Source organism: Cyprinodon tularosa, unplaced genomic scaffold (assembly GCF_016077235.1).
Source record: "Cyprinodon tularosa strain WSP-4 unplaced genomic scaffold, ASM1607723v1 ctg259, whole genome shotgun sequence".
NCBI lineage: Eukaryota > Metazoa > Chordata > Actinopteri > Cyprinodontiformes > Cyprinodontidae > Cyprinodon > Cyprinodon tularosa.
The window spans coordinates 400,982-425,618 of NW_024038958.1; the positions used below are offsets into that span (position 1 = coordinate 400,982).

The 24,637-nt window shown below is 37.9% G+C and overlaps 2 protein-coding genes across 4 annotated transcripts; both read right to left on the minus strand.

The window, feature by feature from the left end:
* Positions 1–2,123: 2,123 nt before the first annotated feature.
* LOC119785804 (muscle-specific beta 1 integrin binding protein) lies at positions 2,124–5,098 on the minus strand. The gene is made up of 8 exons (XM_038288622.1): positions 4,914–5,098; positions 4,169–4,259; positions 3,761–3,809; positions 3,366–3,540; positions 2,851–2,922; positions 2,656–2,762; positions 2,476–2,561; positions 2,124–2,383 (listed from the first exon to the last, which is right to left on the minus strand). Exons 1-7 carry the CDS (start codon positions 4,937–4,939, stop codon positions 2,476–2,478), a joined length of 606 nt encoding a protein of 201 aa, XP_038144550.1. The 5' UTR covers positions 4,940–5,098; the 3' UTR covers positions 2,124–2,383.
* Positions 5,099–6,246: 1,148 nt separating this feature from the next.
* atcaya (ATCAY kinesin light chain interacting caytaxin a) lies at positions 6,247–24,350 on the minus strand. Of its 3 annotated transcripts, none has more exons than XM_038288619.1 (14): positions 23,722–24,350; positions 20,352–20,451; positions 15,621–15,679; positions 15,283–15,531; positions 14,174–14,347; positions 13,993–14,095; positions 13,780–13,911; positions 13,315–13,401; positions 11,615–11,713; positions 11,389–11,424; positions 11,141–11,209; positions 10,979–11,031; positions 8,706–8,782; positions 6,247–8,528 (listed from the first exon to the last, which is right to left on the minus strand). In XM_038288619.1, exons 2-12 carry the CDS (start codon positions 20,426–20,428, stop codon positions 11,004–11,006), a joined length of 1,113 nt encoding a protein of 370 aa, XP_038144547.1. In that variant the 5' UTR covers positions 20,429–20,451; positions 23,722–24,350; the 3' UTR covers positions 6,247–8,528; positions 8,706–8,782; positions 10,979–11,003. The 3 variants fall into 3 exon arrangements, with proteins under 3 accessions (XP_038144547.1, XP_038144546.1, XP_038144548.1); XM_038288618.1 differs by having other exon boundaries at positions 10,974–11,031; XM_038288620.1 differs by lacking the exons at positions 20,352–20,451; positions 23,722–24,350 and adding an exon at positions 18,569–18,803 and having other exon boundaries at positions 10,974–11,031.
* Between the last annotated feature and the right edge of the window lie 287 nt (positions 24,351–24,637).

A 24,637-nucleotide genomic window follows, 5' to 3' on the forward strand; every position in this document is an offset into this window, starting at 1 on the left:
CATGAGGAAAAGGTTTAAACTACCAGATTTTATTGCTGCCAGTTCCTGGTGATGTTGCTTTAATGAACGTGAGCCTAATTCCCCTTTGCCTTTGTTTTGTTTCATTCTGTCCTCAGTCACGCCAGCTGCTGGGACGTGCAGAGAGACAGGTAGCTTACACCCAGAGAGAACAGCAGAAAAAGAAAAACACAGAGAACACGCCCTGCAATTAGAGAAGTGAAGGCAGACTTTCTTCACTCTAACCAGCCCTGCTTTATATATATTCTGGCTATGACTCTATGAGCCAGTGGAAAAAACAGAAGGAAAGAATTGTGCCTGTGTGCAAGCCATGGGACATTAACGAGGTCCAGTTCAGGCTGTTAGGACTGATATTCATTTACATTTCCCTTATTACACAATAATTAACAGTTTGTAAATAATCCACATGCTAATCTGATTCTACATTACATTGCTCTTTAATCAAAAAGTTTAAAACCCTTTTTGGAAGAAAGAAAACCGGTCGGACATCCAGTGTTCCTCGCTGAGCATACAGCACGTTCTGCACATTTTTTCCACTGTGATATAGTGCCGTATAAACCGCCTCATGTGGTACTCTGTTCCAAAAAAGGCATGTGGCGCCCACAAAAACAGGAAACAGCACAACAGTGTTCTGCATGTGTAATTGAGGACACTGAGTACCAACATAAAAGCAGAAATTGCTGTCCTTGGAGTTGTGGTTCACTCTTGCGTAGACAGTGATAGGGCTTCTGTAATCTGCTATGATAAAGCTCAGATCAGCTCCTGTTTGTGCAGGAAAACTTCTGCACTCCTCACTTAGATGTTTGACACTGGGCTAAAATGTGGATGCAGGATTATTTCATCCCCTATGGTGGAGCGCACCTAAAAGAACACTATTATTTGATATACACCGATTTGTATTTTGTCCTTGCAGGGATTAAGTATGCTGCTGTTACTTTTAGCATAGAGAGTCTAGGCCAAATGGGTTTTGCATGCCTGCCCCTGCAAGGGTATTACAATAAGCACCTTGCTAACCAACATCCATATGACACCCACATGACAGATCACATACATCTACAGGTGACGTCAGAGTGACTGCTGCTGCACACAGCAGTCACAGTTGAGCAGAACATAAGACAATTTGAGATTTTATATTTACAGTAACCACTAAATCATACCATTCCAAATAAGTTTTACTTCCTGGATGGGAAGCGAAACTTCTTAAAACTTGGAAAACAAAGTCCAATGTTTTGTTTTACCTTTTTCGGATGGACTATGACCTGGATGACTGAGAATCAACTAAATCATACTATTCTGAAAAAAGTTAACAGCAAATCTGTGAACTTCCACCTACTATGAAGAGGTGGAGGCTTAAATTAAACCCCAACCTGACAGTCCTATATATAGAAATTGTTCTGATCCATTTATACACACAGAAGAGGAACACATGTTCTATCTGCACGTGATTGGAGAACCAAAGCTGCATTTGCTTTTGTGCTAATTGCATAAATCTTATGGGCACTATGACCTACTCTAGCATCTACGCGAGATGACTGAGGAGTTATTTCAGGGCTGTAAATCTGGAAACACCCACGAGGGCAGATGTACAGTACAAGTTTGAGTACTTCCTGCTTCTAAAAATAGACATAAGGGTCATAGCCCAGAAAAAACTTCACCTAGACTGCAACTAGTGATATCTAGGAAATGAAATTACCCATTAAATGATGGTGCAGGTTTTTCAGGATACAATTAGAATCCATACTAGCACAATAATTGTAGCCCTTATATAGGGTCTATCCCATTAACTGAAAATGTCTATTTTATTTGTATACATTATAATAACTATAGTGTGTCTGTATGCACCTTTTCCCACTTAATCAAAAGCAGTTTTATTAGATTTCTGTTTTAAATTGTTTCAGATCAAATCTTTAGATGCCAAACAAATTTAGCCCTTTGTGAAAAAGTAGCTGACACTTATTGACCGTCAAGTCAGAGTAATTTCTAATTTTCGCTTGATTAAAATAAATTAGTTTCAAAATCAGACCAGGAAACAGAGCTTGCATGGTAGACCATCACCAACCACTTGAGTCCTTTCTTAGACATACTTTACTCAGAAACCAGCCAAAGATGTTTTGATGAACTGTATTTTAACAGCAACTCATGTATTTATTGACAGCAGACACTCATGGAGACCAATAGTGGTCAACAAGATATCAAAAACAAACGGCAAACATTTCAATAAGAAAAACATGTTGTCCATGAAGGAGATAAAAACAACATAATTTAAAAACTGAACATTTCTATGTACAAGAAAATAAAATTACACCTTATAAAAAAAATCCTTGACTATTTACAGTCTGTACAGGTGTGAAGTGGAATCCTCCTGCTGCAAAATAAAGAAAAAAAAAAAAACATTAGAAAAAAATGTAGAAAAAGACTTTTTAATATTAAAGTAGCAATGAAATCCTACCCCCTTACCTATAAACGATTGAGCAGGTTGTTCTGAATATCCTCATACACCTGGTTGTAGATTTCCTCTCTGGAATTCAAACCATTCAGGTATTCTGCAACAAACATATTTAAACATTCAATTCCAAAAAAAAAGTTCAGATCACAAACTAGTTTAACAGTTCAATGAGATTTGGTTTAAAATCGCACCGATATTCAAACCGCTTTCCTCCATCTGCTTTCTGTGCTTCAGGTACATGGGCCACACGTGGCCGTCAAACAGGCCAGGAGGATCAGGGACCGTGTATTGCCTTGTACTAAAATAAAAATTATCAAGAAACATGGAGTGAGGAAGTGGTAACTAATATTGATATAGAACTTAGTAATGGCAGAAACGTAGCTTACCTTCTCCTTCTTTTGCACTCCTCGTAGGGGATTGAGATGTAGTAGCACTTACTGAAAACATCCAGCAGGGGCCTACAAGAAAGATGAACACATTTTGAACACCGTTCACATTACACACTGCATCTAAAAAAAGCAGTAAGAAAACGGTTCATGCTCTCGCTTATCTGCATCTCAGCAGCATATTAAACACTCATCACTAGTACATGGAGTGCCTTTCACTCTGGTGTCACTGCAAAGGACCACTTTGAAAGAGCCACCCCTCTGCAGAGGTACTTATCTCTAACTATCCAGCAAGCATGCAGGGGTCTACAAACATGGCCCAATGTGAACATGCAAAATCAGCACATGGCCCAACACATGTGTCTGCCTTTACTTGATTATTTGTGTTCCTGAGAACCAAGATTGCCCAATCACTGGCTTTCACCCCTACAAGTTGGCTGCCGCACACATGCTAAGAAAACACTTTTCATCCATAGCTGGATTCAAACTAATACACAAAGCAACAATCAACTTACGGGTAGTTATACAGCAGAAAGCCTTCAACTATCAGGATGTGGATCTGCTCATCAGGGTTGGCCACATCTGGAACAGGAGCCAGGGGTACACCGTGAGAACGGGCAAACTTTGCTGGGTTCTCAATCCAGGCTTTTATCGTGTTGGTCATGGCCTCCATGTCCATAGCTGTGATCACTGTGGAGCAAGAGACAGAAAGAAGGGAAATAATGGGAGAGGGGGGGAGGAGAAGGTCAGAAAACTCCCAAACAAAAGCTGTAATGATTTATGAATGTGTTTTCTGATTGGAAGTAACAGCAAATTCATGTTTTAGCTCTAATTGATGGAACTGAGGAGGATGGGGTCATCTACATTATAGTCAAATATGAGTCACTGGCAGTCTTCAGTGAAGTCTTACCATCCCACTGCCTAAAGCCGTCCTCCCCGACTTCTATTTGATCGGGTTTCTGAAATAACAGTGACCAATAAAACATTGCTGCAACCTCACAGCTCTGAACACTTGCAGATCTCACTCACATGCCACAAATGTTAGGCCAAACGAGTGAGGGGGGGAAAAATGGCAGAAGGAGAAGAACCACAGCAAATAGCATGCAATAAAACAAGCAAAGGCTAGTATGCAAATATAGCAAGGGGAAGACATAAATATGCTAAACAGGGATAGAGTTGCATAGAAATCAAGAAAAAGAACAGGATGCTAGAAAAGGAAAGACCTTCTTCACTCACATACAAAGCTCAGGCAGTACTAATGATTGAAAAAAGACACACCAAACTATTGTTATATCTTAATCTGTTCAGTGAGACTCACCTTGAAGAAGTCATCTTGGTGCACAACACAGCAGTTGGGCAAAGTCTGAATCAGTTTATTAGTCAGAGTGGTTTTACCACCATTGGTGACTCTGTAAAAAAAGAAAGAAAATTAAAAATCTTTTTTAAAAATGTTTAATTTATTGTTTAAACACCTTTGCTGTGTGTTAAAACCTCTGACAGAATAATCAGCAGGAGGGTGTCAGAGAAAAATAGGATAAAGCTCTGTAAAGAAAAATTAAATATCTAGAAAATATAAATAAAGCAATCACAACCGCAAGTTAGGTCTCCAGAGTCTATATAAAAATGTTTAATAATCAAGACAGAGTCATAATATGGAGACTGCAGATGAAATTGATAAATCTCCCTCCACTTTTAGGGCAAATCACGCGCTGATTTTTCAAAAGTCCCGCTCAATCCATGACAACAAATAAAACCGGAAGTTGCTTTAAAGGGCTTTCTGGCGGGCGGCTGATTAAAACACTCGCACATCCTGAACATATAAATCATAAAAGGTATAAAAACCTCGATTGGAGACTAATTGAATATGCAAACCATTTATTTTACAAACTATAAACAAATATATGTTGTTTTTTTAACGGTAAACAACTATGGGTTCTTTCTTTTTTGAAATAATCTTTTTCATTTTAATATAACACTAAGCGTTACATTTTCTACATGGGAAATATAGACAATATGTAGTGGCTACACACAAACACGTTATTTTTAACATTAAGCACACTTACCCGCCAATTCCTATTATGTACTTCATTATTTCTCCTTCTCTTGAAAGTCTCTTTACTTCGACTGAAATTAAAATTCAGGAACACTGAAGTCTGAAGCGATACTCCAACAAAAGTAAAGTTTTAAAACATTTAAACGTGTGGTCTTGTAGTCTTCTCTTCGCTCGCTGATGGGTGGGTGAAGCGTTTCAGTATATATCAAGCCTGACTGGCATTGCGTCACAGCTACGTAGAGACGCCGTGTTCTCGTGCTACAGAGTGCTCACATTTTTCCTTCGCGCTACGTGCCACTTCTCGCCAGCCAATCAGATTCCACACAAGCCCCTAGGACAGCCTATCGGAGTGCGAAGACTGCAAACCATTTAGATATGTTCCCCACACGGTCCGTACTCTTCCATTCAGCAGTTGATCCACCTCCAGAAGCCACAGCTGTGGAAAACTACCATTGATGGTGTCGAATGGATGCACTTTAATAACAGTTGTGTCATGTCGGGTGGGATGTCTGCTGATGTTCCACAGTTAAGCTCACATTACAGTAAATGGCAGTCAGCGAGACGAATTTGGCACTGATTTAAAAACTATATATATATATATACATATATATATATATATATATATATATATATATATATACATATATATATATATATATATATATATATATATATATATATATATATATATATATATATATATATATATATATATATATATATATATATATATATATATGTGTGTGTGTGTGTGTGTGTGTGTTCATTTCGGGCTTTAACATTTTCTTAAAACTGATCAAAATAAAATAAATAATGAAATGGTAATAAAAGTTTAGGATCATTTAATGAGTATGCAGGCTTAATGTTGTATGACCCATTTCTCATCTCACATGTGTATCTGGCACGTACAGAGCTTTTTTTGTTCAACAGTGAGATAAAAGAGAAAAAAAAATTAGGGTAAATGTCAATGGTTCAAATGAGAACTAGGACAACAAAATAAAGCCAGGTGATTGCTTTATTTTCTATAATATATATGCTTTGTTTCAAAGTAGTACTCTAATGTTGAGTGATATGCAAAATGGTAGTTGCTTTGATAGAAACCTAATTCTGTAACTTAGTACTGGACTTTTGATAAATGTCTGTATATTTTTAACTTCTAGGTTAATGTGAAAGATCATATGCTTACCAGTTCATATGGAAGAAGATTTTAAACTTTTAGCTTGTTCAAAATACATATTGCTTGAAAAATACATATTACCAAAGTCATTTGCTGAGACTGTTTTTCCCCCATAAATCGTTGTAATTGTTTCCATAACACTCTACAGTTTATAGTAGACACAAGACTTTTGAGGGAGGAATTTATTTGTTTGTCATATTTACAGCCAGCTTTGCACTATGAATAATAATAGCCTGAACAAAGATTTCACAGCAACAATGATACTATATACATGTTTATGTTGTGCTTTTACAGTGAACATTTATATTTTGGAAGGATTGTATTGATACATTATAAATAAAATAAATTTGCTATAAATCAAAACACTTCACTCTACATTCTGACATTGGTTTAAATTGCATTTAAGTTTAGCAATAGGCACTCAGTTCACTCATTAAACCAGCCTCTTTAGAAACAATGTAAAAAAAAAAATGGCACTCAAAAAAAAGAATGACAGAACCTTTTATTCAGAATACCCTACTTCAAATGAACAGAACTTAAATTAAAAATTTCAAACAGTTTTCTCTCCCTACTGCAGTGTAGAAACCTAATATATAAACACTACTTAAACAAGTTTTATTTTTTGTGACGATCCATATCCAGTAGTGCAAATCAACATCAGAAATACATGTTAACAGGCCTGTGGTTTCTATATCCCCTCTTTTTAAGAATCTTAAAATATAGAAAACTTAAAAAACTGATTTTAATCACCTCTTAACTAATATTTAAGGTAGTTAAAAAAATGTACAAAATTCAAGCTGCATAAATCCTATCTAAGATTAAATAGGGATAAGCAGCATTGAAACAAATGTTTTCCCCTCCAAACCATTGCAATTATATGGTACAGTTGCTAGCAGGGCCATAGGTGTGTAAAATTCAGCAACAAACCCTGAAAATTGCTGTTTAAAACATTTGCAAAGCAATGGGTCATTCCCAGGAGTTCCTTTAATTACATTGTGCTATTTCCTCGCTACTAACAACTGTTAATGGTATTATGATAAAGTGAAACAGCAGGGGCAACAGCTGGGACGTGACAGGCCATGTCAACATACAGAGCAGGGTTAACAGATGCTGAAACATGCCAAAACTTTATTAGAATTTCAGATAAGGAGTTTTCATTTCAGTCTGAAAATACAATGGACACGTTTTTTTCGGGAAAACAGTCCTTGTCTGACTGCACTGTGTAAAGAAGAAGGTTTGCTACAGAAGGGGTAAGGGTTATTTTGTAGAAAACTTGATTCAGGATTTTTTTATGACACTGAAAGAGCTCTAAATGCCACAGCATAACATGATTTTTTTTTTTTTATTTAACACAAACTTTGCTGTAATGTTTGGACATATATATCCCTTTTCTTTTTTATTGTGACATGTGCTGCAGTGTAAAAAACCACAATTCCGTACTTGTCTCATCAGAGACTCCCAGACTTCACTTTCTATCAAAGCACAAAATGAATGAAAAAGAATTTAAAAAAACAAAAGGCTTCAGGGTAGTTATCTATTTCAATTCACATGTCTCGTTCCAAGTGAAATTTCTAACTGTACAGGGTTAGTACTATTGTTTCTATGAAAAACATGCATCTGGTATGTAGTAATATAAACATTTCACCTAAGATTTGTCTGAAGTTTGCCCATAAAACAAATATCTACAATGCATTTGTTATATAGATATGTCTTCCTATGTGATTTTTCTAGATCAGAAAAATGCAAACATGTAGTTTATTATGAGTATAACGCAGGCACATCATAATACACAATAAAGTACAGATAGTAATTCACATAGCAACTGAGGCCAGAAAGAGAGGAGACTTACATAAATTAAGGTTAGTCTATTTGGACTTTTTTTTTAAAATGTCAGAAAGATTAAGACTGAGCTCGGAAAGGCCTTAGAGTTAAAGCAGCTATGAGGTAAGATGAAAGAGAGATGAAGGCATATTTTTTACTTTGCTATATCAGCATCTGAGCCAACAATTTCCTTAAAAGCAGTATGTGCTTTTGTGCAAGGAGTTTGATTTAGTGGTGCCCGCACAGGAAACTCGCTGCATCTCAGAGACTCATATTTTACAACACAAGTCATCGAACCACTTTTCATTTTAAGCTATGATAAAAAATAACATTTTCAACTACTATGATTAATTCTGTGACATTAAATCAGCCATGATTGTAACCTTGGTCTCCCAGTCATGTAAGACCAGATGTTACATGACTGGGAAAAGTAAAGCAATGAATCAAATCCCTAATCATGGTGCAACAATTTAATATGAACCACATATCCGATCCTACAACAGGTGATGTCGACTTCTATTAAAAAAACAATTCCTTCAACAGAGCAGCCTTTTCCTGTTGGGAGACCATTCCATTGCTGATGGCGTGAGTGTTATGTGACAGAGCAGTCCCCTTTTTAACTGCGAATCAGAATCAGAATCAGAATCAGAATCAAGTTTATTGCCAAGTAGGTTTGCACTTACAAGGAATTTGACTTGGTGTTGTTGGTGCAGACATTTTTTTTTTTTTTTTTTTTTCAGGAAACTGAAAAGTGCGCACCAACACACCGTGGCTGCCATCTGCGGCGCCAGCGCAATAATCGAAGCAATATGAACTAGCAGCTGGATGTGGACAAAAGAGGGGAGAAAGTGTTCACGGGCTGGATGCCTCTATGTCACCCCCTGCATACACAAAGACAAATGCAGGGAAGTAAAACTGATTTTTCCAGACATTTGCTTATTTTGCATTACATACGCTTTAATTGACTAATTAATGCTTATGTTATACAATACAAAAACATTAATGAGTCAATTAATATACATCTTAATTATCAACATACTTTGATACTCTACATATTTTCTTTCAAGAAAAATATCTTACAAGACAAGCTTTTGTAGCAAGCTTTATGCAGAGCTTGCAGTAAGAAAATTTGACTGTATACATTGGAAATAATATGGATGAATGATTCAGTTGGAGGGATGGTATGAAATCCTCATGTTAACATATGTCTTTCTACGAAGTTAAAGTTCATTTGTGGATTTTTGTTCTCTATAACATATAGGATCTTCTTTTACTGCAGCCTGTGCAGCCTCTCTAACAATATGCTGTGATGGTGGTGACAATGGGAGTGCCCGGGTTTTTGTATGTTTCCTGCAGTGCTGAGGTATGTGGATTTGTGGGGGTGGCCATTCATTCCCAAAGCACCACAGCATTTAAAGAAACTGGTAAACAATGCAATATAATAGCTCAGGGTATGACTGCGTTTAGGAGAATAGTGGCTCTCTGCTGACTGTGTTCTGGGGATCAGATCTCACTGATTTGGGTAAACTGCATTTAGCTGAAGCTTTAAAACAATTCTAGAGTTTTCTTATTGGTTAAGACAGTTCAGTGCAGAGCTATGCATGCTTAAATCTTTATTTCCCTCTTGTTTAGCTCATTATAGTAGATCTTATTCCTCCCATTTGCCTTGTTTATGACTGTAGAGATATTTTGAGTGTTAAATCTTTGTTTACAGTATGTCTCTCAGGTTACTGGTTTGAAACAGCTGAAAAGCGCAGAAAGCTGTTGATGTCTGTTATAGTTCCATAATAATAAAGCACTGAATGGACTATAATAAAGTCAGTTTTAAGCAAACTGAAATATTATTATGCATCACATAACAAGTTCAAAAAAGAACCTAAACACCCCTGAAAAAAGCTCCTTTTCACTAAAGATGAAAGAATTAGTTTTGACACAAATCTACCCTCCGGATCTTGAAAATTTGTTAAAGGAGAACTGCAGCGCAAGATGCTAGAAAGATTTTTATAGAATAAAGAAAACATTCCAACACCCAAACTGGATAATTCCTGTTATGTACAACAGATGTGTCCAGTTGTGCTAAAACATACGATATCTAATAATTCATCATCTAATTATACTAAAAAAAAATTAAAGAAACTAATGAGACTTTTCCAAAGAACAAATTATACTTTTTTTATGTGATGAGCTAAAATGTTTATCATTGAAAATAAGTAGCCCACTGATATCAAATAAAATTTTTACTTTCTGTGATTATTTCTCACAATCTTCAATGTATTTTACTAACATCTTATGAGGTGAGTAATTTTATCATATAATTTGCATTCACCCTTTAAGGTCACCACTTTGAAGAACCATATTTTACTGCAGGAGTTGGTCTCCATCAGCTTTGCCCACCTGAAATGGTTTGCCTGCTCTTGAAAGATTCCCTGTCCTTTACAGTAACAGATCAAGCTCAGTTACAGTGAATGACAAACATTCATGGATGCCAGTTTTAAGGTTTTGGCACCAATACTCAACTTAATTTGGGTTCTAAGCTTTGACTCGATCATAGCACAGTTATATTCTTTGCACTAGCCTAAACAATTTCATTAGAGCTCTGGTAAATAACACTTTTTGGAAGATGAGCCTCTACTTAATTATAAGTCTTTTGCAGCCTCTAACAGATTTCCCTCCCCCGTTTTTTAAGCTACATCCATGCATAACGCTAACTAGCTTTTCTATCCTTACTGAAACCTATTCCTACAGTATGATCATGTCACTACCATCTATTACTGTGGGGAAGGTGTGTTCTTGGTTATGTGCAATTTTATGAAGATCTAATTTTCCATATACATTTTTAATATTAAACAAATTATTTTCCATGATAAAATATACAAAGTCTATAGGATATGAATACTATAAGGTTTTGTAAATGCAAAACTGAAATGTGTAATCTGCAGGCTTGATTTAGATAATGGAGCAAAGATGTAATTGGTAGATAAAACCAATTGCAATTTCACTCAAACTATTATAGAACAGAGCCATCTTGTGGCTAAAATAGTAAAAAACATCCACAACTGGGGTTTATTTTACCTTCCCTTCATTGTTGTTTCCTTCTCATAGTTATTGCTCCACAATCATCGATTTCGGCCTGGAAAATAAAGATACCATTAGAACTTCTAAATGCACCCGAGCCACCTGCAGTTCAACATTGTGAAATATGCCAAGATTCAGTAGCCTATATGGGCCTTATAACTTACCTCGCAGATTTCTGATTTGGCCCCTGTGGGGCTGACTGCTGTTCATGCTGTCGTCTCTCCTGCTCCATCCTGCACACCCACCCACACACACACACAAAAGCTTTTCTAGTTTTTCTTATTTCCAAGAAAATTCAGAGATCTGTTAGCAGCAATTAAATTAAGTAAATCTACAGGTACAATGCTATTAAGTTAGACAGATATGCATGATGGTTACAATCTAATCAATATCAAATAAATCAGTGTTTCACCTCTCCTTCCTGGCTTTAATTCGTTCTTCATCATATCTAAAAGAAGAAAAACACTGTTCAGCTTTGTTACAGAAATAAAAGTGTAAGCCGATCAAACCTGATCTGAAAACAGATCAGAGTAGGCTGGGGGTTTTTTTTGGGTGAAATTTACATGCATCATAATTTTACTGCTGGAATAAGTGTTGCCTTTCTCTTGCAGCTCTATCTAGAGGCCACACGTACTTACTGCATCACACACTCAGGAACATGGACGTGCTCCATGGGGACAATCTCTGCAAGTTCATCCAAACTGTGGACGTACTGAATCTTATTCATGAACTTGACACTGCAGAGAGAAACACAGAAACATGAAGAGTTACAGCAAATAGTGGTATGATACATCTTGTCATTTAAATGTTTGCATTGGATCTCTTTAACCTAAAGACAGGTGGGTTTAATTTAGTTTATTTTCACCTGAGATGAATGAGGAACCAGAATTAAGATTTAATTAAGTTTCAACACCAACATTGAAGTCATTGTGTATTTGTAGACCACTTAATGTTTAAACCTAACTCATGTAACATCCTTAATCTCTGTGTGCAGCCTAGTGGTTAGGGTATAGAGCTTGGAATCTTTAGTTACTGAGTTTGAGCCCCACTCTGCATGGTCTCTGAGCAAAGACCTTAACCCCACATTGCTCCCTGGGCATCCCACGATGGAAGCCCACAGCTCCCCAAGGGGATGGGATAAATGCAGAGACAAATTTCTCCATTGTGAGACCAATAAAGTTCATTTATAGAATTAATTACTATTATTATGCTACATCCCACCTATTTGTTTAATACACTCAAGAGAGAATAAAGCAGTAGCGCACAGATAAGGCTCATCCCCAGCATGAGTATCAGCATGGTGCCATTGTTTAAGGGGAAGGCATAAAATAAGTCTAACCACTGTTAAAAACATAACTCTACACTTCACCAAAATAAAGAAATGATCAATTATTTAATTATTTGATTCAGGATCCTGATTAACACTAAGTTAAATCTACACTGCGTTAGATCAGTTCCAGTGCCAAGTGTAAAAAAGCTAGACTGGTGAAACCTGAAGTAAGTAATTCTAAGCTGAGCTGATTAAAAAGAAAGTTTAAATGTTTATAAACTTTTTTTTTCTTCTATTTTTGAAATAAATAGTGTGCTAAACAGAAAAGGCTTGCCCAGAACAGCCTTTATGCAACACCTTCCAACACTATGAGTCAAACATCCAAAGGATGTTAACATAGTTATTAAATACAGCATGAGGTGCACCACAGGAAGAATTACCATCTTAAGAGTTACCTGATAACTCAACATGCATTGACACGCTGGTTGGAAAATAAAACTTACACTGTGGTGCACCGCAGTTTTGCTGGATGTGTGCCGCTGCAGGATTTGCTGAATCTTAAGTTAATGATAATATACTGAAGATGTAAACTTAAACTCAAAACATTGCTATTGTTTTGGTCCTTATGATTTTATCCTGGATGACAATATGGATTACTTACAATAGCAATTATACATATAGCTAGGGAAATAAAAGGTAAAATGAGGCTATCCTTTTGTTTTTGAGTGGTACCATAGCAACATCTCTGACTTTCTAATACTGCTGGAAGAAGCAGTTGCCAGCTGAATAACCTTCTTGGTGAACTGGAGGAATATTTTAAAATCCTCAAGACCTACATGAAAATTATTGAACAGGTATGGTTGAATAAAGTCAATAAAAATGTATTACTTTTCATTTTAATAAAATCTTGGCCACTGAGTGATGAAAAAGATAATTTTTAAAATACTCGATATTTTTACAAATCTACATAGGTAATCACTTTAAAAAAGTAAAACAATGATTTCTATAGCTTTAAATCTTGTGCTTATTCAGGATGCAGGTGTTCATGGATTGGCCTATTGCTGTTACCTGATGAAAGGCCTGGATATCGCTAGAACAGTGCGGATAAACCATGTAGGATGAGCGATGATCAGAGACTTGAGATTCTTCCTTAATCTGCCACAAAAAAACAAACAAAACAAAAACAAAACAACCGAACACAATAAAATAAATGTTGTTTCATTCCAATGATCTTTTTTTTTTTGCTGTATTTAGTGGACATAGAAGACACCTAACACCAAACCAGGTTTATCCAATCATCTTGTGCTATAAACACAGCTGAGTCATTTTCAGTCTACTGCCGGACAACATGTGAAAGCTTCTATTACTCTCCCTGTCATATGTGTCAGAATCAGTGTCACACATAGCTGTCTGACCTTGAGGAAAAATGTTCAGTGTTTTTACATCGCAGACTATCCCTAATCCAACTTTCTGTAAAATCATTACAAACTGAGTCCACACTGGATGTTTTTTTAATCATCCGTATTTGTTTACCTTCTGTCAATCATTTGGTAACATTTTTTCAGCCAACTGATTCCAGGCATCTTATTTCGTGGAGTGGCTCCATTCATGTAAATGATCAGGTAATCTTCAGCCACCAGCATCTCAAGGCTGCTGACCACATATCTGCAGGTCAAAGGGGTGAGGATTTATTTCACAGTTATAATTGTACGATGTGAAAAAATGCGGTCTAACCAATAGACATACAGAAAGAGGTTTTCCATGATGTAGTGGTAGTCTGGACAGTTACTGTCAGGCAGGTAACAAGCAGAGAAGACAATGATGGCGTTTAGGCCTTCACCATAATAACCTGATGAGAGACATCAGGAAGTTTTATTCTGAAAACATCTTTAAATCAAGGCTCAAAATTTCTCCGGCTGACACCTACCTCCGTGTGTGATGACCCGGAGGTATGGTTTGATGATTTGCATGTCGATACGGTGCTCCTGCTCCCCGATAATCACCGTTCTCCACAGTCGGCCATTGTTTGCATTTCCATCCTCAGCTGGTGCGCCATGGCCGCCACCTGGACCTGCCTTGGCGGAAGCCACAGGCGTGTCATCTGTACAGGAGACAGGTCTGGGTTTTTGATTCTACAAGGGTTTCCATGAACTGCGCTGGCTGAAGAAAAAAACTGAGATTGTTCAGGCAAACTAGAATATTCTAGTTTACCTGAATAACTTTTCTGTTGACCACAAATTAATAGGATTAATTTTATTGCTTTTGCTTACTTTTCACCCAGAATCATGACAATACAATATAATACTGCAGGTTAGAGGGAGCAAACTGGTGATAATTGTTGGTGCAAGAAGAATATAAAAGAAAAGATCTGGGGAAAATAGCACTGGAACTTAAAAATTAACTTTATAAAATGTTTTGACCAGGTCCATGGTTTTCAAAATCTTCAATGATCACTAAGAGTCTTATACATGAAACAGAGGAGCAGGAATCAAATGTTATTCTGAAACACTTGTTGTAAACTCACAAACCTTTGATCACAGCAGTGCAAAATATACCATAAAAGCACTCCAAAAAACAGATTTCATAACTTAAAATTGTGCAAAGGAATTTTAAATAAGCCAAAAAAAAAACACACAATCACACTCAAAAGAGTGCCTTATGTGATGTCACAAGAGGTGCACGAGGAAGGTCATTTTTAAGAGGGAAGATTTCCTTAATAAATTGTTGATATAATTGAGGGTGTATGTGTCTGTATAGAAAAGCTAACACTCAAATGTGTTGATTAAGTTCTCAGCACTTTGCACTTTTTGTTCTTCTCTTATTAGCATTGCTCTATAGATGTAGACTTATAGCCTCTTGTTTTAACATTATGATGTTAAAACAACAGATGAACAGTTTTGGATAGAGAAAATAACTGAAAATGTGAATTTTTTTCTTTGATTAGCTAAACAGCAGGAGGTGGTATTATAAAGTTCTCTTCCATAGGAAAACCTATTCTATAAATTAAAACCGTACATATGGGAATGTACTACTTACCTTCCCACTCCAAATCATTCCCATTGGTTATGAATTCCAGTGAGTCTGTTTCATCTGGTGTATCAATGTCATCCACATTGATATCCAAGTCATCTGGGGTGTCTAGGAAATCATCTGATAGCAGAGAGCCCTCACTTTGATCCAAGGACAGGTTCATCTCAGGGGCCACCAGTGTGCGGCGTTTGCGGTGAGACGAAGACACCCCACCTCCTCCTCCAATTGGGCTCACGTGTAAGGAGTTAGGAGGAGCTTTAGCAAGAAATCAAAAAACAAAATTCCTTTATAGTTTATTCCAGTAGTAATATGCCCATATTAGCATGTGATATATTTACACTTACAGACTCTGGTATCTGTGAGACCACAGGAGGGGTCCATATCACCGTACTCTGGTAAAGGTCTGAAGGGAAAGAATGCCTGATTAGTCACACCAGTCTTAAACAATTCACTCATTAGTGTTTAGCATGATGCTTACTGAACTTGTCAAAGCTGGGAACATTTGGCTATTATCCTTGAAAAGAAGAGATGCTTATTAAAATAAAAGATTTCAGGGTAGAAAATAGGGGGAGGAGATACGAGATGAATTGAAGTAGAAGAAAGATGTCTTTAGACACAAAAAGAAATGTCCATCTTTATTCTATTAAAACTATTTCTCTTTTTGTGGGGGTCCATGCCTATCTATAGAATCAAATATCGCTATGGTTTCTTAAAAGAGTACTTCTGTCATTTTAAACTTTGGTCCTTGGTTTGTAAAGACTATGGATAAAGACTGTCATTGGGCCTCAAAGAGATTCTGGAAAACCGATGAGTGCCTATGGAAGGGGAACCAGTACTTTGCTAACCCTGGATGAAGATATCGTTGGATGGTGAATTAATACTTTGATGATCTCCTCAACCCGGCTGACACGCTTTCCATGGAGGAAGAAGAAATGGGTTCAACGCATAGGCTGAGGTCACTGAGGTAGTCAAAAAAACTCAATTTTGGCAAGGAGTCAGGAGTGGGTGAGACCAACTATGAGTACCTTAGGCCTAAGGATGCTGTCATGGCTGACATGCCTCTTCAACATCATGTGGAGGTCGGAGACAGTAACCCTGGACTGGCAGGCATAGGTTGTGTTACCCCTCCATAACAAGGGGGACCAGAGGGTGTTTTCTAACTATAGGGGGGTGCACACTTCTCAAACCACCCCAAAAAAGGCCAATTTCATTTGACTGTGGGTTGCATCCCAGAAACAAGTTGTCGATGGTAATTTACTAGGGTCCATCCGGTCTCAGTACAAGCAGAGCAAGAGTTTTGTATGCATTTCCAGCATGAAGTCAGACCCATTCCCTGTGCATGTTGGATTTCGGCAAGGATCCCATCTGTTACTAGTCCTGTTCATAACCTTTATAGGCAGGATTTCTAGGTGAAGCCAAGGACCGGAGTGGTCTGGTTTGGAGACAAGCCTATTTTTTCCGTGATTTCGTAAAAGTTTAAAAACAATCCACTGGACTTGGTTTCCAAGGTTTGAAGACGTTTGGCTTCCCCTCCAGGAAGCTTTCCCAATTCAAATGTCAAATGGATGACTGAGAATCTTCATCAGCATATTTTGTCCGTGTTTTTTTGTAGATACCTTGGTTCTGCAGGCTCCCTCCTGCCTAGACTTAGAGCATGTACTGTGGTTATTTGTGGCTGAACGAACTGGGATAAAAATCAGCTACTCCAAGTCAGACGCCATGGTTCTCAACAAGAAAGATTAGGCTTTTCCCCATGAAGTTGTATGATAATTCCTGCTCCCTCCTCAAGTGAGGGAGTACAAGTATATTGAGGTCCTCTTCACAAGTGAGTGGGAAATAAGGCTGGAAATAAATAATTGGATAAAAGTGGCTGCTGCTAAAGAGAAAGCTGGTGGTAAAAGGCAAAGCTCTCAATTCACTGGTTGGTCTACATTCCTACCCTCATCAATGGTCATCAAATCTGGGTCATAATCCAAAGAACAAGATCCTTGACAAAAGGGACAGAAATGAACTTTCTCCACAGGGTGGCTGGACAATTCCTTAGCGATGAGGCGAGCAGCTCAATCATGTGTGATTGACTCGGAATAGAACCGCTTCTTCTCCACTTGGAGAGGAGTCAGCTGAAGTAGCTTAGACATCTTTTTCAGATTATCCTTGGATTCCTCGCCTGGGAGCACTTCCAGGCCAAGGAGAGGACCCAGGCCATAATGGAATGTCTATGTCTCTCGGCTGGCTTGGGTGCACCTCAGGGTTCCCCCAGCAGAGCTGAAGGAGGTGTCTGGAGAGAGGAAAATGTGGGAGTCTCTGCTGAGACTTCTGGCCCAGTCCTTGACAAAACAGAAGATATTAAGAACTAGTCTGAGTACTAGAGGACAAGAGGTGCTCGTGTCAGAGACCAAAGCTAAACCATGATAGGATGAAAACTAACACTGCATAATTTCGGGTGTACGATTGCCACAGTAAAACAGCAGCAAAGATGAGAAGATGAGAGCTAACTGAAAGAAAACCTGAAAGTGTCTGCAACACACTTGATACTGTGTAGAAGTTTTTCCAGCATCATAAAACAGCCAGCACTGAATCCAGAAAGGAATCTGAGTCAATAGTTAAACATTTGTGTCAACAGATCCAGTTTTTCCCAATCCAAGCTTTAGTAGTTTAACAAAGAAGGAGGTGCAGAAATGTCAGCAGGTTAGTATTACTATGGCAGAGACAAAAGGCTGGAATATAGATAAAAATACCTATTTAAAGTCTTTATTCAAAAGAGGAGAAAACAAATATACTCTGCATGTTTTCATATTTTTATGTCTAAATATCCTTAAATACATATGATTTTTCTTTAACTTCATAATTTTCTACTATGCATTGTGGTATTATATTAAACTATAATATAAGACATTAAAATTTGTGGTTATAATGTGACAAAATGGGGAAAAAATAGTTTTGCAACAAGCAGAAGAAGGACATGTTTTTACGATTTCAGCTGGATTTACCTCTAGCTAATTTTTATAATAAAAAGGCAAAAACAGTCTGGATATCGTTTGACAACATGCTTGCCCAAAATACAGCTGCAGCTCAAAGAAACAGGCAGGAGGCTCAGTCTAAACTCCCTGAGGTGTCCTGCAGTGATTGCTGGTGCAACCCCTCCTTTGTCATGAATAAAGCCCTCTCCACAAAAAATGAGGACACGCTGCAGGAGATTTAATTTCTTTCACAATGGCGTGGTGCTCTCCTTTCTTCATCATTTTGTTTGTGTCATCATTAGTCAATGAACTTGATAACAAGTACAGCTTACCTGCAGGAGAGAGAGAGCGATGCAGCTTTTGTGGAAACCGATTCAGTTTAGCTTTTTGACCTCACACACCTCTATATTCAGTTTGCTGAGTCATTCCGTTTCCTCTCATTTTGCGGCAGAAACATTAAAGCAGAGCATCCCTTGGTGATATGTAACTGCTGATTCCTATCACTGCCTGTGTCTATATGCAGCTAAAAGCTGCCACCATTTTCCTGGAGTGGTGTTGTTGATTTTTCACTGCTGATGCATCACATGACGTAGCTTGAGACCATTTGCTGATGGAGCTGCACCTGCTCCCTTGCTCACTGCCTCCCTATTAGATGAGGAATAAAGAAAGAGGGAGGAGGAGGAGTGCCCAATGATTGATTTTAACCACAGTAACCTGCTACTTCAGTTTATCAATTTAAGTTCTGGATTTCAACCTGCACACATCAACTAACTTGTTTTGATTTTATCAATAAAAAGCAGCTCCATCCTCTTGTTATCGACTCTAACCATGGTTTGCCTGCCCCAGCTGAAGAAGCTCCTCTCATTAGAAAAGCAATGTAAGTTTTCAACATTCTGTGCATTTTCCTAAAAGTTTGCTCCCATGTCTCCATTGAGGGAGATTTATTGGGTTAATGACCAATAGTTGGCATTTTGACAAATTCTCCAACTTGTAGCAGTGGGTCTTTGTCCCTCCTCCAAGCTACCAAGGGGATCTTGACTGCTTGTTTTTTTCATTCTCTCCTTACCAAGCTTTGTCTTCATAAATGTGTCGTTTTGACATAATATTTCATTTTCATTTAATTTTTAGAAGATTTTCAACCCTTCCAATATTGTTAACTTAACTAGTCTATAACTAGAATGGTCTAATATACTGACCTGTCTACCACATGTCTCCCCTATTTGGAGGTATCAGGGTAAAGGGGTACAGTTCATCCTACAGTTTTCCGACTTTTACATTTAAAAGTTATATATCATGCCTTTTAAGCTTTCCAAAATCAACTATGGACAAATATATGATGAAATATTGGCATATTTTTTTTAAGTAAAGATCAGACTCTTGCCTTCTGTGTTGGTTAATACATTTGATTTCCATTGAGGATTTTTGTGAGATTTTGTTGTCAGCGTATTGAACTTTGTACAGAACAAAGTATTCTATGAGAATATTTTATGTCTTCAAATTTAGTATTATTAGTGGTATTGAAGTGTTCCCTTTATTTTGTGAGCAGTGTGTAAAGTCCAGAAAATTGTGTATGTCTGCAAAAAAAACAACAAAAAAAACCCCCGAAAAACAGTTTGGCATGCTAAACCTGATGATGTATAAAGACAAATAAGTAGAACCACTATGTGTTTGTTCCATCGTTTAAATTTGACAAGGTAAACTTCTCATATTTAAAGGTCAGTTATTGAAGCACCTGTTTACTGGTTCCCAGCCTGTTGCCAAGTTCACTAATGCAAATTTTTACTTTTGGCTAGCATTAGCAAGCAATTAATTTACCTGTTCAGATGAAAAGAGGCAACATCTGCACAGCTTCTGAGCCGTTCTGCTTCTTTAAAAGCATTTGGATCACACTTTGACCAGTGTTTAACCTCATTTTGCTTTTTATTGTTTTGTTTTGGCATAAATCTGAGATATTCCAGCCATGGAGCTACTAGGATCTGGCAACACCTGTGCTCCATCTCACACGACTTCATCCTACTATTCCTATTGGTTTAGATAATAATACATATCTATAAATAAAGACAGATGAATAATATAATTATTTTATATACTAAACAGAAAATACAAGGAACTGACCTTGGGAAGTCTTCATCCTGCCATTCATCTTTTACTTCCATGTTCTCCATTCGTAGGGTTGCCTCTGTTGTGCCCATCCCTCAGAGGGAATAGCACAGAACTGGATGAGTGAAGAAAAACATAAATTAATCTCCATCATTTATGAGTTAAATGTGATTAAAGCAATTGTATGGCCCAAGTGGAGAAACATCATAGCCTAAATAATCTGATTAAGGGTGGATTTTTATCAAATAATTGGCATTCTTTCATTCCAATTTAAAAAGGGAAAACTATTGTGGATCACATGGTTTTCAAACGCCTGCCCACAGGGGTACATGTGAGGCACATGTGACCAGAGGCGCACCTTGTCAACAGGCAAACCAAGCAACTGCTTGGAGCCCCAAGCCGCTGGGGGGCCCCCGAGAGCCAGCTACTGTACATCCGGTAGATAAACAGCAACAGGCGAGCATGAAGTGGCAACGCTATAGTGACTGAGGAGATGCACAACTGCATTTAAAAATTCCGATTGGATAGAATGTTGATTGACATTGGCTTTGCCCAGTCAAAATCCAGCCCAGCCCAGCCCAGCCCAGGTGGATGACTTCCCTTAATGAAAATGAACGTAGCCTAGCGAATGGGTGACGTTGTAGGCCTATCGTTCAGTAAATTGGAAAGCAATTATGTAACTAAGCTGAAGGAAAATGATTCATTTTCCATGTCTCAAGAGAGACTTTCAGGACTGGCGCTTATTTCTATAGAGTATAGCGTGCAAAGGTCTTTGGATCTGGAGGACTTAGGCCCTGTCCACACGAAGTCAAAACGAACACAAAACGCTAATATTTTCCAGAACGTTTGTCGTAAAGACGGAGACATAAAATAAATGTGATCATCCACACGAATGCATGAAAACGCTGCAAAATGTATGCCAGGCCTGTAAGTGGCGCTGTGGTGCCAAAGCAAAAATAGGCGACGAAATGTTGGGCATGCGCACTAATATTTATACATGGTTGCCCTGCGGGTCCATTTTCGTAGTTCAGTCAAATTCAGGTGCTGAACTATGTCGTCGATATTGCTCTGTTCTTCCTGGAGATATTCCAGAAGAAGAAGATTCTGTTGTAAGCCCGACAGCAGGGTGAGTAGCATGAGCAGCAACCATTCAACACAGTACGGCGCCATTGTTGTTGTGATACTGTGTCGCGCATGCGTGTTCAGAGGCGATGCTATGACGCATGCGTGTAAAAAAAAAAATGCGGTTAGAGCTTAAAGATGGAAACGCGAAAACGGCGTTTCAAAATCTTCCCACTCTGAAGGCTGAATTAAAAAAAGATCGTTTACAGACCCCCGAAACGCCGGCTTCGTATGGATGAGAGGCTGGTTTGGTGAAAAATTTGTGCGTTTAGGCCAGGGTTTGACTTCGTGTGGACGGGGCCTCAGTGTCTGCATTTGCACAAGCCAAGGCCCGTAAGCAGCAATTCTGGAAGCGGTATAGGACCCCAATAATTTCACTACACTTACTATACTTTATATTTTTTACAAAGTTTATATTGGGTTTTTAAAGTAATTTACTGTTTTTTTTATTTTATTATACATTTATTTTAATTTATTAGTTCATTCTTTACTTTTATTCTTTTATATCTTCCAAAATAACAAGGTTGTTCATGTTTAGAACATTTGGAATAAAAAAAGTTTAATTTAATACATTTTTCTTTGGTGTCAGATTATTTATAGCCTAACATAATGGTGATGAACACTGGTCAGTAGGGCCCCCTAGGATTTTTTGCTTGGGGCCCCACAGACTGTAGAATCGCCTCTGCATGTGACAGACTAGGACAGAACCTGCTTCCTGGGATCAACTCCTCTTAACCTCAAAAAGCACCGACAAACTTCCTCCAGTTTGGAATGTAAAAGGCCAGTGTGGAACACCATGTAGGGGCTTAATCCCTCTGAATTCAGTAGATTCAATAAGGATATGCTTTAAGGTTATACATTAGACTTGTCTTTAAATCAACTAAGTTCTGATATAATACACCTATAGAAAATGTCATGATTGTTTTTTTTTTATTTTTACTCATTTTAGTATTTTGTTGTGACATTTTTGATCAAATAAAATCTTTTTTTCAAAAACAAAAGCTTCTGTTTACACATGCTTCTGATGACATCGCATAAGGCAGGGGTGCTCAAGTCCAGTCCTCAAGAGCTATCATCCTGTAACCTTTAGATGCATCCGTTCTCTAACACACCTGAATTCACAGGCTCAATCCACTCATTTAGCCCAGCAGAGGCATGGTAACAAGCCACTCATTTGATTCAGGTGTGTTAAAAATGGGGTGCGTCAAAAAGTTGCAGGATAGTAGCTCTTGAGGACTGGATTTGAGCATCCCTGGCCTAAGGCATCAAGAGTATTCACTTCTATTTTTTTCTTCTTTAATCAGGATTATGTTGAGTACCTATATTCTGTATAATTGCAGAAAATGATCTATCCATGAGTGAAAATGGATTTGGGAAAATGGGAAAGTTACAACTTTATTGACCATCTGTTCTCAGTTGCACTGACTCTAAAAAATAAGGTTCTCAAGCTCTTATATACATTATGCCTAAGGAGTTTCTGCATTCTGGCAGACATTATTGGAGAAACAGAGAAACTCAATCGATTGGACAAATATAAAGCATTAGTTTGGGTTTCCATCTATATTACTCCACAATAAGCAAACCAGAGAGAGGATTCCTTTCAACAGCTCCTTATACCAGTGCCACTCAAGCTATTTGCAACACATGGGTTTTAACATCACAAATGTATGGGAAGATAAGATGACCAAAAAATATAAAATAACCAAAAAACAAAATATGCAGTCAACATCATGAAGAAATTTTACAGGAATACTTAAACAATCATTATGATCAGGAGGGTTTTGATGAGACAATGTTTACGAGTGAAGGTATACTGAATGACATCTAACCCATAGGTGTAGGAAACAATTTCCAGTCTCTAATCATACATGAGATTGGTACATAAACGACGGACAGCTCCATCCAAAGATGGTTGAAATAACATAGTTAGAATATATAGAGACAATTTAAGTTTTTTAAGGCAATGTAGATATGTAGAATGTTGATCTACATGTCAATGATAACATTTGTACTTATAACGTCATTGTATTGACTACCAGTGAAAGACCCCACACTTCAGTCCTTTCCTCTTTGAAATTCACCACAACCATGTGCACCACCTTTACAATAAAATGTCTCCACTGTCTTCGTAATTCCCCCAAACCAAACTTCCCATAAAAAAAAAAAGAATAACATCATGGATATTAACGTACAACCTACTGTTTGTTATCAGTATCAGTTGTCTGTGCAACAGGCAAATGCCAATTTAAGATGGTTAACTCACTTGGATGGCAAGATTTTCTCTCCAGGTCAGGTCTATGTCTGGGTGTCCTCTTCTTCCTCAGTCACATATGCAAAGATTTCAGGGTCGAATCTCCCATATCAGCCGAGAAGCATGGGTTGGTCTGTTTTTCATGAATATATATGCATAAACATTCATGCACCGACACAGTCCTACAATGTCCTCAGTGTCAGCAAATAGCAGGCAGCAGGTGTCAGGAGACAGGGGGGACCTCTGTTTTGGATCACTCCTCCTCTTCTCCAGCTTTGGCCACCTCTGTTGGAGAGAGATTGGCCGTGAGGAGTAAGTCGATAGTCTTTTTGCACCCTTCCAAGACAAAAAATTCCTTTAATGGGAATGCATCTGCTCTGGCACCGTGCACGTTCTATCTAGCTCCCCTTTTTTTCTTCATGTAAATTCACATACATCATCACAATTTCATATCTTCCATATATTTTTCTCGACCATATCCAAAATCCTCCATGGAACCATTTTAATTAACCCTACGTTTACTTGGGGGAAACGAGCTTTGGACTCTGTGTCCTTCACTCTGCTGGATAATCCTGCAGTTGTTTTTTCTGCCGTCCTCTATGTGGCTGGTGTTCCCTGGCAACAGCATCTCTCTCTCTCCTTCCACCCAAACCCTCTCCCCTCCCTCTCCGTCTCATTGCCCCAGTCTCTTTCATACATAGCACACAGCACACAGTTATTCATACAACATGAGGTATGCAGCACATTACCTCACTTTTGGCCAGCCAATCATCTCTCTGGTACAGTTGTTGTGCTTTGGGACTTCTCTATATATGTAGGCCATACCTTTATAGTGCATCATAAAGAGAGGTTTTCTTCACTGGAATACAAATTTGAAATGTCCCTATGTTAAAAATGTAGAAGCGGCTTAAATTGTCTCTATTTCTTG

What these genes read in the sequence shown, in the direction of transcription:
- LOC119785804 (XM_038288622.1), bottom strand. Translation starts at nt 4,939, where the DNA reads ATGAAGTACATAATAGGAATTGGCGG. An exon ending in TACATAATAGGAATTGGCGG is followed by an intron (nt 4,260 to 4,913) that starts GTAAGTGTGCTT and finishes CTTTTTTTACAG; the next exon opens with AGTCACCAATGGTGGTAAAA. An exon ending in ACCAAGATGACTTCTTCAAG is followed by an intron (nt 3,810 to 4,168) that starts GTGAGTCTCACT and finishes CTGTTATTTCAG; the next exon opens with AAACCCGATCAAATAGAAGT.
- atcaya (XM_038288619.1), bottom strand. Translation starts at nt 20,428, where the DNA reads ATGGGCACAACAGAGGCAACCCTACGAATGGAGAACATGGAAGTAAAA. An exon ending in TACCAAATGATTGACAGAAG is followed by an intron (nt 13,402 to 13,779) that starts GTAAACAAATAC and finishes TTTTTGTGGCAG; the next exon opens with ATTAAGGAAGAATCTCAAGT. An exon ending in GTTCCTGAGTGTGTGATGCA is followed by an intron (nt 11,425 to 11,614) that starts GTAAGTACGTGT and finishes TTCTTCTTTTAG; the next exon opens with ATATGATGAAGAACGAATTA.